This window comes from Hemicordylus capensis, chromosome 7 (genome assembly GCF_027244095.1).
Source record: "Hemicordylus capensis ecotype Gifberg chromosome 7, rHemCap1.1.pri, whole genome shotgun sequence".
NCBI classification, from domain to species: Eukaryota; Metazoa; Chordata; class Lepidosauria; order Squamata; family Cordylidae; genus Hemicordylus; species Hemicordylus capensis.
Window position 1 is genome coordinate 24,901,292 of NC_069663.1, and position 17,865 is coordinate 24,919,156.

Here is a 17,865-nt window from a genome sequence, read left to right on the forward strand (position 1 = left end):
GTCATTATACGATAGTAAGTAGGCTGGTTATATTATGGAGGTGGGGGGTAACGCTCAACTAATTGCAAGGAAAACGGGGGGTGGTGGTGGTTGTACACAGGAAGGTATTCTAAGAAACATGTCCAAAGTCTGCCAAGATCGAAACGGGGCATTTGAAAGGGAATATGCTTTTTGGGGCCACCATTACTGGTTTATACTCAAAATGACATGAACTTAGAAAAATGGGCAGATTTGCCCTCTTGTTGGTCCAGTTCATCGAAAACTGACTTCCCTAACCTACAACGTACCTTGGCTTGAAGGTAAAAAATAGTTATTGATTGTACCGTTAAGCTAAGACGCTACCTCAGACAGCTTACTCTAGGAATTATGCAAAAATATCCTGCATATGTTCAAATGAATTGGTGCTGCACACCCCACAATAAGCCTTGGGCTCCCTCAGACCACTCACACCCCGACCAGAAGACACCCCCCACCACAAGATGTAGACACATAATGGCTGATGCAAGACTTTGCTTCTGTGTAGGACATTGCCACATACGCTGTTTCTCCCCCAACGGCCAGAATTGCCCAGTAAAATGACCAAGCAATTGGAGCTGCACACCACAAATCAAGTCTTGGGTCAATTCGAATCACACCCCTCCATGACCAGAAGATTTTCCTTGCAAGATGTAGCAACACAGAGTCTTCGGGGTGGGCGATATATTAAATGTTTCAAATAAAGAAATACACAAACAAATATATGAATGAATGAATGAATGAATGAATGAATGAATTGATGCTGCACACCCCAGAATAAGCCTTGGGCCCCCTCAGACCACACACACCCCGACCAGGAGACCCTCCCCTACAAAATGTAGTTGCATAGTGTCTGATGCAAGGCTTTGTTTCTGTGCAGGACATTGCCAAACATGCTGCTTCTCCCCCAATGGCCAGAAAAGCCCAGAATACGTTAAAATGACCAAGCAACTGGAGCTGCACACAACAAATTAGTCTTGGGCCACTTCAAATCACACACCCCCATGACCAGAAGATTTTACTTACAAGATGTAGTAACATTCTAACTGACCCAGTGGTTTGATTCTAGGGATGTGCAAATTGGTTTGTGGCCAAATCGATTTGACTTGAATCTGGTCAATTTGAGTGATTTGACTTCAAATCAAATCAGCTTTGAGGACAGTGACCAGATTCAAGTTCATATCAAATTGCCCAGATTTGAGTTTGAATTGATTTGACAATTCGAGTCACCATTTTTTGTCCTCAGCATTTTGTGCCCCCTGCAAATTGGCAGCCCTCCGAACTTCTATTCTGTTCTGGTTGGTTCGTTTGCAGTGTGTAACAATTGACTTGTGACCCCGCCTTGGTTTTAGGAATTTTTGAGTTTTACCTGGTTTTATATTTTTCTGCCATAGGGAATAATGAGGATTTGAAGCAGCCCCATAAGGGTAGTGATCAGGGACACCAAAATGGGTTGGCTGGTAGGGCCCCATGGGTACCAACTACCACCCAACCCGCAAGGCACTAGGGAACTCAGGTAATTTTTTAGGGATTTTTATGTATTGTAGTTTCCTTGATGTTAAATAACGTTTTTTTATAAGGAAATCCCTATGAAGAAGTTATTTCAGTGATACTCTATGAAGACGTTATTTAACAACTGAGAATCTACACTGTGTGTAATAACCTTTTCATAGAGATTCATACATTTTGGGTGCCCAGATACTTTTCTTCTTAGCCAATGAATAAAGCTCATTTCCTCCCATCCTGTCCAGGGCACACTCACTCCTCAAATGAATGTTGGAGCAGGGGTTCATCTTCACTTCTTGTCCCTGGACTCACTTCATCTTCGTTATATGTCTGGTAGCAGGTGCAAGAGACCTTCCTTCTGATCCCACCCCATTTGCCTTGGCTTACAGGCTATAGCAACGAGGGGTTATTAACAGATCCCCAGCTTCTGATTTTGTTTGCTGTTGCTTAAGAGGAATTTTATTAAGGTTCTGCCTCATGTCACTCCGCCCTGAGCACAGTCTCACTTCTAATAATAAGACATCATCTGGTGTATCCAGGGTGTGTAATTGCACACTTTGGTGTAGACAGTGGGATGGCCCTTCTCGGCACACTCGTAGCCCCAGGAGACAATGCCCTCCAGCAACCCGTTGCACTCCAAGGGACCTCCTGAGTCTCCCTGTGAAGCATATAGAGAGAGGGGTCAGGGTCATGCAGAAAGTGTCCACAACAGGCTGGCGCCTAAGGCAGAACATCATAGAAATGTAACAAGAATAAACTCAATAATTGACCATTTGCTGCCTTTACCGAAGACCCAACATTGGCTACCTGAGGCAGGCTTCCCTTTGCCTAATGGAAGAGCTGGTCTGGTTGCCATAAAAAACAATGGCTTCGTTTTCCCATGATCCCCCGGGTCATGGCATCAGGCATCTGCAAAGGCCTGCTGATCACACGCTTCTGACTACAGAAAGCAGCTTTTAGAACTAGTTTCTGAGACAGATATGGACTGGAGGAAAATGGCCGACAGGAAACAAGAGGTTCTGGTAAAACTGTAGATGAGGCTGGTAAACTAGTGGATCATTGTACATTACTGTACCCCAAATTTCTTGTTCCATTTACAGTTGGCAGTTTTTACTTGCATCATTGCAGTCATCCCACAGAAAATCTTGTGGGCTGGACCTCACTTTTTAGGGTCTTGGGCAACTTGGCTTTTGAGGAGGAGGCCTCAAAACCATTCCAGAAAAATGGCAGGTAGGCCTTAAGCCTGCAGTACACTACAAAATGGCATGCACCCTGAGGTTTCCACAAGACCTAGCTATGAAGAACCGTTCTGGGTTGAGGTAACGACCCACAGGCCCAGTTTCCAAGATGACTTATCTGTGAAATATCACAGCCGAATCTAGAGCAAAATTCAGAGCCAATGTTTGCTACTTCTCCTCATTCAAAAGATCTGAGGAATTTTAAGGGAAGCGGTGAAAATAGCAAAAACAGTGATGTTTCTCAAGAGAGGAGCATCACATTTCCATCCTGTGAGAATACATGCTCATCACATGATGCTGCTCATGATGGGAATGTGAGGCTGAGCTGGTTCTTGGCTTGATTGAGACCTTCACTCACCTGACAGGTGCTCTGCCCGCCCTGCATGAAGCCAGCACACATCATGTTGTTGCTGTAGTAGTAGGGGTAGGCCTGTTTGCACGTAGTGCTGGGAATGATGGGCTCACGCAGGCACTGCAGCTTCTGGGGGTATGCAACTAGAAAGAGACATGGTGCTGTTAGGTCCCTGTGCCGTGGGATGCTTCGGATCTTAAAGCCCTAAAATATATATTTGCATTGAGCCAGGGTTGCGAAGCCACCAAACTTGAGCAAGACCCAAGGGTATGGAGTGGTGGAGAGAGAGAGAGTGACTGGAGAGAAATGTTTCTGGACCCATGTTGTCATTATATGACAAATATTCACGTAATAAATGAGTATTCGCATAATAAACGAATATTAGCATAATAAACGAATATTCGCATAATAAATGAATATTCATATAATAAATGAATATTTGGATAATAAACGAATAGTTGTATAATAAACAAATATTTGTATAATAAACAAATATTCGTATAATAAACTTTAGTGCTGGAGAAGACTTCTGTGGATACCATAGACAGCCAGGAAAACAAACAAATGGATCACAGAAGAAATCGATCCAGAATTTTCACTCAAGGCACAAATGGCCAGGCTCAAACTATCATGCTTTGGACACATTATGCGAAGACCCAGCTCCCTCGAGGAGTCCATCATGCTGGGAAAAGTTGAAGGAAAGAGAAGAAGCGGACGACCAGCAGCAAGGTGGATGGACTTGGATTACGACAGCAATGAAGTCACCACTGAGAGACCTTAAAGGCCAAGTTGAAGACAGATAATCCTGGAGAGAATCTATCTATGTGGTCACTAAGGGCTGACACCAACTTGATGGCACTCAATCAATCAATCAAACGAATTTGTAGAATAAAAGGAGTATGAAAAAAGATAGTTGTTTGAATGCCACAGATCACCAGCAGAGGGTGCTAAGAATATAGCAGGATCTCTTTCTTCCTAGAACATTTCGAAATGCCAGTTTGAAGCACTGTTCAGCGACATTTCTATGGAGGATGTTGCTGTGCGAATACATGATGCATATGGAAATCCATACATTTCAGGCATGAATGAGCCCCAAATCTGCACTAGCAGTAGAGTTAAGAACACACACCTCATTTTGCTGTGTTGAATGCATGAGTGGTAGGGGAGAAGCTTTTTCCCTCTAATGTTGGGAGATATCAGTATCTGGAAGGACACAGAGGCTATATTGGTTCAGTGCTTCCTTAGCAAACTTGCTACAAGAGGCTACAAGACTCACCTCCATGGGTCAGGAGATTTCCCCATCCGGAAACCAGGCACCAGGTCCCAGAAGCAGGACAGCTGGTAGGTAGCTGGATCGGGGAGACGTACTGGTTGAACCGAGCCGGCTGAGATAGTTTGACCAACATGATGTCGTTGTCTTGGGTCTTGTCATTGTAATTGGGGTGGCGAATGGCCAGGGCGGCATTCAGGTTCTGCTCTGTGCCTTCCGGCTGTGTCGTATCATGCTCCCCCAGGTGAGCAACCAGAGTGTTGGCTCTGTGGAAGTGCCGGAGGAAAGAGATTCCGCAGAGTGGGTGAGTAGGGGCTGCCAGACACTTAATGCATTCATGCATTCATTCATTCATTAGATTTCTACACCGCCACACACAAATGTCCTGTGACAGCTTACAAAAAACAAAACCATAAGCCCACAATTAAAAACCAAGCATTAGAACAGTTAAAAAATAAAAAGAGCAATCACAACCATAAAACCAATTTACAACTGGTCAAAAGCTTGCTTAAATTAATGAGTCAAGGGAGGGTTCTAAAGATGTGACAAAGAACGAGTCAAAACTCCTTGATGTGGGGGTTCTAATGCTCGAGGCCCCAGATGTTGTTGGACTACAAACCCCATCATCCCCTCCCCCAGTGACTGAGGCTAATGGGAGTTGTAGTCCAACAACATCTGGGGACCAAAGTTTACGAACCTCACATCAGAGAGATGCAGATGGCCCCTGTCTTTGCTAGGAAACAACGGAGCTACTCACGGAACGTAGCAGTGAGCCGCAGATACAATCCACCACTCATTGATCAATGACCCTCCACACCAGCGGTTCCCGTCGGTAGTGAAATAGACCTGCCAAGGCACTGAGTGAGCTGGGCACTCATAGCCATTGATGATGTCCTCTGTTCCTATTGGGGAAGCAGCTGGGAGAGAAGGGAGAGAAAATGAGTCCCTTGGGGGAAATGAGAGTGATGCACAGCCCTACACTTCTGGCGTCCATATTTAAAAGATGGCCTTTCCTTCTGCCCATGAATGGTAGCTTTTGGGTTGCAACAAATAGGTTTGTCTACTTCCTACATGGAGATTATGGTTATACACACATTTGTTTAAATTTAAACGATTGTTTAATCCCTTAAAAGTTAAGTAGTTAATCAACTAAATATTCATTTGCACAATGGACAACCTTAGATTAATCTCATTGCTTCTTTCCATATCGCTTCTGGCTGAGAAATTAATTTTCTGCATATATCTATGTGCTCTTAGTGCTCTGTTTATCCAGACCTCAGAGGAAAAGCCTACATCCAATAGCATTAGATTGGATCCGTACCTGCTCCCCATACTGTTAGAACAAGGAGAAAAAGCTTCATCTTCTACTAGGCCCGAAGAGAGACCAAGAGACTTCCTCTGGTCTCCATTGGCAGGGGTTTTAAACCCACACATTATCACGGCAAACCACGTCACCCCAGATAAAAGTGGTACTTGAGCTTTTGTTTTTGTTTTTGCAGGACTTTTGTTTTTGCAGGACTTTGGTCATCCAGAAGGCGTAAGCAGGTCTAGGGCAGTAACAGGTTAATCTGATAACCTAATTACACGTTTGCTCAATGGAGGGCGTACCAAGGAGACTTGCTGAGTTCACCTTGTGATCTCTGTCATCAATTCACTCCAAAGGGAAGAGAGCTGGTCTTGTGGTAGCAAGCATGACTTGTCCCCTTAGCTAAGCAGGGTCCACCCTGGTTGCCTATGAATGGGAGACTAGAAGTGTGAGTACTGGAAGATATTCCCCTTAGGGGATGGAGCCACTCTGGGAAAAGCATCTAGGTTCCTCTTGCTCTTGTTGCAGGCAGAAGGTCCTGTTTTCCGCACAACGTTCAAATGGGCCCCTTGATCCTTGTTGGTATGGCTTGGTTTAGTTGTGCCATGTTCAGAGTGGGTGTTGAGTTGCCACGGCTGCTAGCGGCTGTGCAACTTTGCTCCGTGGTGGTGACCACTACGAACGGATGGGGGGAGCAGTTGACGAGGCTCACTCCTCTCGCCCCGTCCCACCTGCCCCACTTTCTGTCACCATGCCTAGCCGTGGGATGAACCCTTTGCACTCAGGCTGGTCATCTGCCCAGTTTCTCAACCCAGTGAATGACCAGTCCTCAAGCAAGAGGCTAACACCACGGCCGGGCGCCATGACGGAGAGCGAGGAAGCTGGGATGGGGCAAGAGGCATGAGAACGAGCTTCAACTGTGGGTCGTTTACCACCCCCACCCTCAATCTGCTCGTACCAGCCACCTCTGGCATTGCTTCCATCAGCGTCACTGTGTCTGCTGGCTATTACATTTTCCCCGTGCCAGCTGCAGAGTTCACAGCTCATACTGTCATCTACAGATTCCACTACCTTTGGGTTCCACTGCCTGATATCCCACCACTCAGAATTCCGCCACTGAGAATTCCGCAGCCTCAGAATTCCGCCACTGAGAATTCCACAGTCTCAGAATTCCGCCACTGAGAATTCTGCAGCCTCAGAATTCCGCCACCTCGTTCTGCTGCAGGAGCGAACCAAGTTTCTGCCTAGCTGCAATAGGAGCCAAACATTTCAGGCCTCCTTTGGGACTTTGACTACAACTGGTTGACACATTGCGTGATTGCTCAGCAACTGATTAGTCAACCTCTGTTGACTCATGCCTGTGGTTGACTCACAGTTGGCTCCCCGGGCTCGGAGCTGTTACTAGGGGTGCTGCTAGCGCCTAGAAATCTCCAGGGCTTGAGCCGATTTCATTTGTATCTCCTGCCCCACTTTTCCGAAGCAGCTCATGGTGGTGTACTGTACGTCGCTCTCCGCTTGTCCTCACAACGGCCCTCTGGAGCAGGTAATAGAGAAATCTGGGGACTGGTCCAAGGTCAGCCCATCTTGGCTTAGTCTGCAATAGCTTGCCCTACACTGATTTAAAACCCAAGGTTGCTTGTTCTTTTGGATACATATATCCTTAACAAATTGTAGAATGTGGGGCAGGTACCAACCCTCCACCAGTTGGCATCAATCTCCATCTGGCACCCATCAACTTCCAGGAATCAGGTGGCAGCAACTGGCATAATATCCAGGAGTCTTCAGGGACTGACACCAAACCCAGGAATCAGTATCATCCTCTCAGGAGACAGCTGTTCCCTCTTCACTGCTGATGCTGCATGGATATCTTTGAATCAAGCCCCTGTTTAGTAGAGAAACCCAATATGATGAGGAGACCTGGGGACGGGCATTAGACCTGGAGACGGACTTCAGGGATAAAACAAGTAAAGGTTTATCTGGATGTAAGAACAGGCCCAAGGCCCGTCTTGGATCAGGCCTGAAGCCCATCTAGTCCAGCATCCTGTTTCACATCCTGTTTCACATCCTGTGGCCCACCAGATGCCTCTTGGAAGCCCACAGGCGAGAGGTATGTGCGTGCCCTCTCTCCTGCTGTTGCTCCCCTGCAACTGGTATTGAGAGGCATCTCTGTGGCTGGAGGTGGCCTGTAGCCTTCAGACTCATAGCCATTGATAGACCTGTCCTCCATGAATTTATCTAAACTCCTCTTAAAGCCATCCAGGCTGCTGGCTGTCTTCTTGTGGTAGAGAATTCCATAGGTTAATTATGTGTACCTGTTCATATGGATAAGTTAGAAACCTAGCTAGAAAGCCTGTGCCCTGTACTAGCTATCTCATGGTGGAAGGCAGAAGAGAAAGAGCAGAAAGCAAAGAAGAAGGGAGTGCCTTAAGAGTATCAGCCAATCACATGAAACTCAGAGTAGAGATACTTGAGTATAGAGAGTATAGAGATAGGGAGTATCTATCCCTAATGTCCCTAGCTGCCAATAGGCAATTGGGCCAGGGGAATACGTGTGCGCAAGCAGGTGTGTGAAAGTGTGCATGCGTGGGGAGCATGTGATATTATTTGCATAGGGGAGAGAAAGGGGGCATGTCCCAGAATGCTTTGGTTTTCACATGTCCTTACAGTTCTGCAGCAAAGACAGCGGGGTGGGGCGGAGAAGAAGCCAAGGAGGGGGGAGGAGGGGGTCCATCTCTGCTTCTTGTTCCAGAGCCGACTCCAACCTTGCTATGCCCCTACGCCACACCAACTTCGACAAGAAAAACACAATTAAAAATCAGCTTTCAAGCTTGACATCCTTGGTTGTGCTTGCGACATCTTGCAAAATTGCAACCCACTGAGCCCCCAGCTGAGTCCAGAACGCAGGTGTTGTGTCCCTGTGTCCAGCCAGGTGCCTTTGAAGCGTGCTTACTTTGGCAAGAGGCAGAAACGCTCCCTGCCAGGAATAGCCCATAATCAGGTCAAAATCTGCCAGCAAACCTGTTTGTTCTTGCTTGGCAAACCCAAGGGGATGCATCAGCCTTGCCTTCAGTTGATATAACCACCCATTAAATGCTATTAATTTACTGGCAATTGGGCTGAACTTGACCCCACTCGTTTTATGGCACAAAGAAAAAAATAAAACTCTAAAGACCCTGCTTATTAGAAGGACAGCCCATTGTTCTGGGGCATCCTTCCTTGGGTGGCCTAGTGTGAGGGACCCCTTGCAGAAGCAACCAATGCCCAATTATCTATTTCTACTATTACTATTACTATTACTATTACTATTACTATTACTATTACTATTACTACTTGAACTAGCTACTAGACTGGTGGCTACTGGCCACCTCCAGCCTCAGAGGCAAGGTGCCACTGAATCTCAGTTGCCGGGGAGCAACTGCAGAAGAGGAGGCATGCCCTCACCTCTTGCCTGTAGGCTTCCAAGAGGCATCTGGTGGGCCACTGTGTGAAACAGGATGCTGGACTAGGTAGGCCTTGGGCCTGATCCAGCAGGGCTGCTCTCTTATGTATATTTTTGGTATTGGCTGGATCCTTTTATTCTATACTGCTTATGTTTTTATTTTTAAGTTTTTCTATTATATATGTTTAGTGCTTTTGCTGTTTGATTGTGCATTGCCTTAAAATAATCTGGCACCTTAATGAATAAATAAGGAAATAATTCAGTTAAGTTAAAGGATAAAATTAAGAATAAGTTAAAGAGCATACATTCCAGAGGCCCACAAATGCCCTCTGAAATTCAACATTTATTTATTTGCTGTCAGAAGGCTTGACAAGACCAGTGTCAGGGGGTCAGATATCAAACAATCAATCCTTCACTCAATTATTTAAATACATTGAGCGATTGATTGACAGAAGGCTGTCAATCCTTCTAAATTGACAGATGGCTGTCAAGCCTTCTGACAGCAAATAAATAAATGTTGACTAGTTTGTTACATCAATAAACATTGGTAGTTTGTTTAGCCATAAAATATTTCTTTCCGCAACTGGGTAGTTGAAACAATAACATAAAAATCGTAGGACATTCAAAAGCACAAAGATGGAGTCCGAATAATTCAGAACCATTAGATTGTGTCAGCTTACCTCATACTTTGATGGCAGAAACTAAAAAGCTGGCTACTTTTCTTGTAACAACAGGCAGGGATCAGATATCAGGTAATCTGGGTCGAGATATTTTAGGACAAGACGTTGTTGAACTATAACTGCACTGCCTAGAGCCATTTGGATGGGGCGGTATATAAATAAATAAACAAACAAATAAATAAATACATCCCATCACCCCAGCCACAATGGTTGTAGGGCTGGGGATGATGGGAGTTGTAGTCCAACAACATCTGGGGGTCCAAGTTTGATAACTCCTAGCCTAGGTGAATGGCTGGACTCTAATTGTGTTTTGAGTTTCTTCAAAACAGAACAGCACACGGTGTTCACAAGTTATTTTTAGACTCCAACTTCCTTCCTGGAAACAGCTCTTTCAGGGAATGTGGCAGGTGGAATGGACCATTTCCCCCCTCGAAACCGAGATAGCGGTGCTGTTCCGTCTATTTTTGGCATGTCAGCCGAACAGCTGCAGGATAGGGAGAGGAGATGGGTGAGTATAAAAGTCCCCAGATGACTAGATTTCTGTCTCTTCTCTTTGATCACAATGGCGCTTTTCCTCTTTGCAGTTCTTTTTGGTGCCGCAGGTAAACTCTTTCCCGTCTGCTATGCTTCTGTCATGTCCTCTTTTCCATGAATCCTGCCTCATTACTATCAACCTCACCTCGCTTTGGGGCAGTCTTGCTGGACTCTCTCTCAGATGAGCATTAGACATTCATATCCGGGTTCAATTCAAAGTGCTGGTTCTCACCTACAAAATCCTTTTGGGCTTAGCAGCTGTATATCTCCGGGATTGCCTCTCTCGGCCAGTTGTATCCCATCCTGTGAGGTCTTCTCAGCAGGCCCTCCTTAGTGTCATGGGCCCTGGTGTAGTGCGTGGTGCCTGGACCCGTAGGAGGGCCTTCTCTGTGGTTGCCCCTCTCCTTTGGAACACACTCCCCCTCCCGATTCATTCAGCTCTTTCCCTAGCTGCTTTTAAGATCCTTCTTAAGACCTACCTGTTTCGCCAGACATTTGCCCTTTATATATTATTATTATTATTATTATATTAATAAATATCCTGCTACTCTGTAAAGAATATTGAGATAGAAGCTAAAACGAAGAGGTGAGACCCCCTGCATTCTCCTGTGGTCCAGATGAGCTCCTTGGTGCCAAGGGTTTGCTTACTTATTTTTACATTTATACCCCACTCCTCTCCCTCCAAGGAGCCCAGAGCGGTGTACATGGTTATGTGTCTCCTCACAACAACCCTGTGAGGGTGGAGAGGCCGAGGTTGCAATTTGCTTACTAGCTCATTGCTTAGCCGCAAGGAGTGTTTGACAACAAATAATGGTGGATATTGCTAAGTAATTTGCTATTGATTATATAGTATTTATAGTATATTTGGTATGGTACTTGTGAGTGCTGTAAAGGATTGATATATATGCACTGTATATATGCATTATATGTTTCTGTATATATGCACTAGTCAATGACTGTAACAAAGTCTAACCACTTTACTCTAACTGAGCAAAGAGACACCTTTTTAAAATGGCGATCCTCTTAAATTTAGCAGGGGGAGAGCAACTGGCCCTATGCAACCAGAGACGCTCTTACTCCCGGACCTTGGGGCTCCGGTCCGTGGCCTCCTAGGTCAAGAGGGGCTCCAAATGTCCAGCGGCCTCCTGCCACCACCCCAAGCCCACCCTGCTGCTACCCTGCCCCCATCCCGCCGATTTCCCCATAATTGCGGCCGCCATGTGCGTGGCTGGGGGTGGGGGTGGGGGTAAGCCGAGCCGAGCAGGCCTCCCCCTTGTGGGCAAATCAGCCGCTGGGTCAGTCCGTCCGGCCCAGCGGCCCTTGAGAACTGTGAGGCACTCCAGTGCATCTGTGCAGTAAGAATCGAGTGTCATAAGCCCGTCATCGTCGTCGTCGTAGTAATACTAGCACAGGAGCCCCATCAAAAAAAAAGTTGGCAACCCCAATGAGTCTCCAACCCAGTTTGTCTTTCTGCAGCGGCAGCACATCTTCAGGGCTATGACGATGACGATAAGATCATCGGTGGGTACGAGTGCCCGGCCCACTCGCAGCCTTGGCAAGTCTTTCTAACGTACGGAGCTGGTTACCGGTGGTGTGGAGGCTCCCTGATTAACGAGCGCTGGGTCATCTCTGCTGCTCATTGCTACAAGAAGTGAGTAATACTACTACTAAATAATAAACTTTATTTGTTATTTATTTATTTTATTTATTTTTGCATTTATATCCCGCTCTTCCTCCTCCAAGGAGCCCAGAGCAGTACACTACATACTTGAGTTTCTCTTTCACAACAACCCTGTGAAGCAGGTTAGGCTGAGAGGGAAGTGACTGGCTCAGTCACCCAACAAGTCTCATGGCTGAATGGGGATTTGAACTCGGGTCTCCCCAGTCCTAGTCCAGCACTCTAACCACTACACCACGCTGGCTCTTGTTAGCCGTCCCATAACAAATTGTTCTCTGGGCGGCTTGCAACACAACATTAAAACATGAGACAAAAACACATATTAAATCATAACAGACCAATAAGGGGGTGGGCAGGAGTACAAAATGCAATACAAAAACGATTTTTAAAATATATCTATTTTTTTAATCAGTTACAATCAGATCACAATTAAAAATAAAAAAATAAAAATTAAGGCCTGAATGAACAAAAAGGTCATTACAGGGCGTCTAAAAGAACGTGATGAAGCCAGGCAGACCTCACTGGGGAGGCTGTTCCATAAATGGGGTGCAAGGAGGACTGACACATGTGGGGCTGACACATTCTTGTTTGCATGTTTACCCCACTCTTCCTGTGGGGAACTCAGGGTGGTGAACACAGTCCTGTCCCCCAGTTTACCCTCACAACAGCCCTGAGAGGCAGGTAAGAAGGAAAGTGACTAGCCCAAACCCAACCAGTGAGTTTCATGACCTAGCGGGAATTTGAACCCAGCCCTTGTCCAACACTCTAACCACTGCACCAGGAATAGGCACTCCTGGCCCTCCAGCTGTTATTGAACTACAAATCCCATCGTCTTTAGCCACAATTTCTTTGCAACCGCTGGAGAACCAAGGTTGCCCATCCCTTTACTATATCATACTTGCTCTGAGTTGATTGTTGAGTGACCCTCGTTAAGGAAGCACGATTCTTGAGTGTAGGCTCCTTGGGGCAGGGCGGCTAAGTAGGATGACCAGCTGCATAGAAATCTATCAGGGCTCCTGTACCTTTCACACCGGCATAAAAGAGCGGATTTTGGCAAGTGCAGCTTGTCACTCAGCGAGGACAAAAGCTGCACCAGGCAAACTAGGTGGCTACCTAGGGCGCCAAGCAGGGGAGGGTGCCAATGGCCTGGGTCATGTGCGCCACCTGCCAGCATCTTCTGAACCTGCAGGCAGGTGCACACACCATCGGAGTCAGCCAGCTAGCCAGCCAGGACAAGTAATGGGGATCACCTGCCCACCCGATGGGAGGTGCCCACCTGTGCAGGTAGCACCCCTGATCCTTGGACCAGCCCTGAGGATGCTCCTAGTAACAGAATATAGAAAGAATAGTAATAAAATCAACCGTGATCTGATAATCATATAACCAACTGTTGGAATAGCAAGAGCAGCCGATGGTTCCCATCTAGAGAGCAAAGGGCTCTGCATCCCTGCTGAGACCCTGGAGGGGGAAAGTTGCAGGATGACATCCCTGCCTGTTCCTGCCTCTCTTCCCTTCTGCAGCCCCCTCACTCTCGTCGCGCACCTTGGCGAGCACGACACCGCCAGCGAGGAAGGGACTGAGCAGCACATCCAGGTGGAAAAGGCCATCCCCTACCCCAAGTACAACGCGCGCACCACCGACAACGACTTCATGCTGATCAAGCTGGCGGAACCAGTCCGTTTCAACGCCTTCGTGCAGCCCATTAAGATCTCTCAAAGCTGCCCCGTGGCGGGCGCCAACTGTCTCGTCTCCGGCTGGGGGAACGTCCTGACAACTGGCGGTAAGCAGCTGCTTCATCGTCATGGAGGGAGGAGAGCTGGTCCGGTGGGGAGTGACTATGAATTTTCACCTTCGCTAAGCAGGGTCTGCCTTGGTTTGCATCTGGATGGGTGACTGTAAGATATTCCCCTTAGGGGATGTGGCCGCAGCTCAGTGGGAAAGCATCTGCTTTGCATGCAGAAGGTCCCAGCTTCGCTCCCTGGCAGCATCTCCAGGTACGGCTCGGAAGGACTCCTGCCTGAAACCTTGGAGAGCTGCTGCCAGTCAGTGTAGACAGTATTGAGCTAGATGGACCAAAGGTCTGACTCAGTATAAGGCAGCTTCTTATGTGAAAAAAACAAACAAAACAAAATGGTTTGGGAGAAGATGCTATTTGCTCCAGGAAATAAATAAATAAAGTTTATTTATTTATTTATTAAGATGATGATGATGATGATGATGTACATTTTTTGGTGAGCTCATTTTAGGAAGTATATTTTCAGGTTTGGGAGAAGATGCTGCTTGTCCCAGGCGGGAAGCTGCTAAGAGTACAGAGGCTTCCTTCCTCGGACAAACAGCTTCTGGGACAGATTTTAGTCAGGACAGTCGTGTAATAAATTTGGCTTTGACCATTGTGGCCGGGAATTATGGGAGCTGAAGTCCAACCACATCTGAGGATCCAAGTTGGACACCCTCTGTTATATAGGCTTTGGTTTGCCTGCATACGAAAAAGTGCCTTGGACGCCTCCTGTCAGGCAGCTGATCATGCCAGAGAAATTTCGACTACAATTGAGCATGCGTGATGTGCCTTGTGTGGGACATCTAGTCATGGAGAAACACTGACCATTTTTTAACTGGCCTAAAACCAATTCCTTGGAGTGCTCATGGATTGGCAAGTATTTCCCTGATGGGAGTGCATTGCCTTCACACTGACGGATGTTTGCTCTTTCCAGTTGAGTACCCAGACAAGCTCCAGTGCCTAGATGTGCCTATCCTGTCATCCTCCACCTGCAAGACCGCCTATCCTGGCCGCATCACTTCTAACATGTTCTGTGCCGGATACACTGAAGGAGGCAAAGATTCTTGCCAGGTAAGAGAAAGACTGGTGGGATATTGGAATACATGGATCAGGGGTACAGATCCCCCTCACAAGTGTTTGAGAAATCCCCCCTCATTTTACTGGGGACGGGGTCCTAGCTCAGAGTTAGAGCATTTGCTTTGCATGCAGAAGGTCTCAGGTTCAATTCCTGGTATCTCAAGGTGGGAAAGACTCCTGCCTGAAACCAAATAGAGCTGCTGCCAGACAGTGTAGACAGTACTGAGCTAGATGGATCAGCAGTACTGAGCTAGATGAGCCAATGGTCTGACCTGGTATAAGGCAGCTTCCTATGTTCCTACTGAACTCCCCCACAGCAAACCTAAGTACTGAGCTAGATGGATCAGCAGTACTGAGCTAGATGGATCAGCAGTACTGAGCTAGATGGGCCAATGGTCTGACCTGGTATAAGGCAGCTTCCTATGTTCCTACTGAACTCCCCCACAGCAAACCTAATAACCCATATTTCTCCCTGCCCCATGTGGTTTTCCTTTTCGCAAAAAGAATTTCAGAGAGGAGTTGTTCCTCAGAATTTCCTTCTGTTTACGCCCCTGGGAGGGATAGGAATAGTCAGCAGATTTTAAAATATAGATAGATATATATAGTTAAGCACATCCACATTGATGAGGCAGGTGCACTTGCAAAAATTTCAGGAGCCTTGCAAAATGCTGCTGGTTTTTGTTCACAAGTTGGGGGTATCCCCCCTCCCCCCAAAAAACTTTGGAAATTTGGCAGACAAAATCATTGAGGGAAATATAGGAATATTGATGGCTATCTGCTTGTTAGTTGTATTTTGGCTGGTGAAAGACTGCAAATACATTTTTAGTTCATATAGGTATAGCCAGATCTCTGTTGAAAGGATAAGAATAGCCAGGAGATTTTGTGTAGCCAGAATCTGACTGTTTTATACTATAATATGGAATACCTATGGAGGGCAGAGTTAAGGGGAGAACCATGTTCTGCTGAGACTTTGATTCTAACATGGAGAGTAGTCAGGGGCAGACCCAGGCATGGCAGTGCCTGAGGCAAGGTGCCAAAGACTGCCTTGCCCCATGATCCTAGTGGGGGCCAGCCCCCTTTCAAAACCATCCCTTGAAAAGGGATGGAGGTGGGGAAGAGGGAAGTTTGCCAGCAAACCCCTCTTCTCTCTCCTTGTGCTTCTTGCAAGGTTTTTGAGGAGCGTGGAGAGAGGAGCATTTTGCTGTCCCACTAATCTGCCACCTGAGGTGACTGTCTCACCTTGCCTCACAAAAGGACCGCCTCTAAGAGTAATGTTTTTATTCTGCCATTCCTGCCTGTAGGGAGACTCTGGCGGGCCGCTGGTGTGCAATGGGGAACTGACTGGTGTCGTATCTTGGGGATTCGGATGTGCCCAGAAAAACTACCCTGGTGTGTATGCTACAGTATGCAATTACAAAGCCTGGATAGAAGAAATCCTTGCAAACAACTGAGATACCTTTGAAGATTCACTCCATGGGGGAAAAGATCCCCCTTCCGGGAGAGATGTCATAATTGATGGACTATGAAAAAAGATCCAACTTTCTGTTTAAAATAAAAGGGGAGACAGTTACCAGCAAAGATGGTGGGCATATCAACAGCACAGACTGAAACTGGAAGAGTCATTCCCTCTTCTTAGGGAATTCTGGGAACTGTAGTTTCGGGAGGGAGGCCAGGGATTCTTAGCACCCACCCTGACAAAACTACAACTCCCAAGATTGTTTGGGGGAAGCCAAAGCAATTAAATTGATATTAGCTGAAATACCATTGTATTTTTAGATATGCCTGAGGAAAAGAAGATTGGGGGTGGGCCATGATTCAGAAATAAAATTCAGTGCCAAAATGACACCTCGTGGTCTGAAGAGTATTTATTATTTTGAGGCAGGTGCATAGTGGTGTACATTTATGTATACATGTGGGGAAATTAATGCTAGTACACAGGGGCCAACCTTGCCATGAAGTAACAGAAAGCAATTTCTTCAGACAGCAGATTCATGAGAGGATTCTGGTTTTCTACTCACCAGCCTCTAGCAGGGTGTGTGTGTGTGTCTGTGTGTGTGTCTGTGTCTGTGTTTAAAGGTGCTAGTGAAGTGTGCTTTTTCAAGTTAAAGAATATGTGTGAAACAGACTTCCTCTGAATACAGGAAATAATAGGGAAGGTGATTTCAGAAAGGATGACAGAGTTGCAACGGCAGGGTTTTGTAACCTTCAGAGCTGTTGCAAGCTTGGAACCTGTCCTTTCTGGGAAGATGCTCTTTCCCTCCTCCCAGGACACAGTAAGACAGAGAAGGAGGAAGGGCCGGAAAGAAGTAGACCCTGAGGTCATTCACACAATCAAAAACTGTGTTCTACCCAGGTTTGGGAGCTGTGTGTGCTTCCACTTTTCGGTTGTGTGGAAGCAAGGTAGGAGGAAAAGCTGGGTAGAAGTGATTGGGTGGAAGCAAGCTAGGAGGAACACCTGGGTAGCTTTTCCTCCCATCTTGCTTCCACACAATCACCTCTGCCCAGGTTTTCCTCTCACCTTGCTTCCACACAACCAAAAATTGGGAGCACACACAGCTCCCAAACCCGGGTAAGACACAGTTTTTGATTGTGTGAATGACCTCCCTGCCTTTGGTCCCCACAAGCATTTTTGTGACATGAGCGTTGCCAACTTACAACCCTGATGCAATAACACATTGGAACCCAAATTAGCTTCCCCCCCCAAAAAAAGGACCACGCAAGCTCTGAATCGGCAGCTTCCCCAATTAAAATCCAACCCTTCAATTAATGTCTTAGTTCCTGGCTGCATAACTTCAGGTCCTCCAGCTGTTGCTGGACTACAACGCCCATCACCCCCAGCCAGCATGGCCAATTGTCATGGGTTTTGGGAGTAGTAGTCCCACATCTTCTCAGAGGTGTCTGGTGGGCCACTGTAGGGAACAGGATGTTGAACTAGATAGGCCTTGGGCCTGATCCAGCAGGGCTGTTCTTATGTTCTTACCGGCAAGAAGGCT

The 17,865-nt window shown here is 46.6% G+C and overlaps 2 protein-coding genes across 3 annotated transcripts; one reads left to right on the plus strand and one right to left on the minus strand.

The window, feature by feature from the left end:
• Positions 1-2,029: 2,029 nt before the first annotated feature.
• LOC128333054 (trypsin-like) lies at positions 2,030-6,699 on the minus strand. Its single transcript, XM_053268078.1, has 5 exons — positions 6,646-6,699; positions 5,139-5,298; positions 4,388-4,647; positions 3,118-3,254; positions 2,030-2,179 (listed from the first exon to the last, which is right to left on the minus strand). Exons 1-5 carry the CDS (start codon positions 6,668-6,670, stop codon positions 2,030-2,032), a joined length of 732 nt encoding a protein of 243 aa, XP_053124053.1. The 5' UTR covers positions 6,671-6,699.
• Positions 6,700-10,229: 3,530 nt separating this feature from the next.
• LOC128333051 (trypsin-3-like) lies at positions 10,230-16,715 on the plus strand. Of its 2 annotated transcripts, none has more exons than XM_053268076.1 (5): positions 10,230-10,314; positions 11,817-11,991; positions 13,539-13,798; positions 14,730-14,866; positions 16,174-16,715. In XM_053268076.1, exons 1-5 carry the CDS (start codon positions 10,311-10,313, stop codon positions 16,321-16,323), a joined length of 726 nt encoding a protein of 241 aa, XP_053124051.1. In that variant the 5' UTR covers positions 10,230-10,310; the 3' UTR covers positions 16,324-16,715. The 2 variants fall into 2 exon arrangements, with proteins under 2 accessions (XP_053124051.1, XP_053124050.1); XM_053268075.1 differs by lacking the exon at positions 10,230-10,314 and adding an exon at positions 10,330-10,408.
• Positions 16,716-17,865: the final 1,150 nt, after the last annotated feature.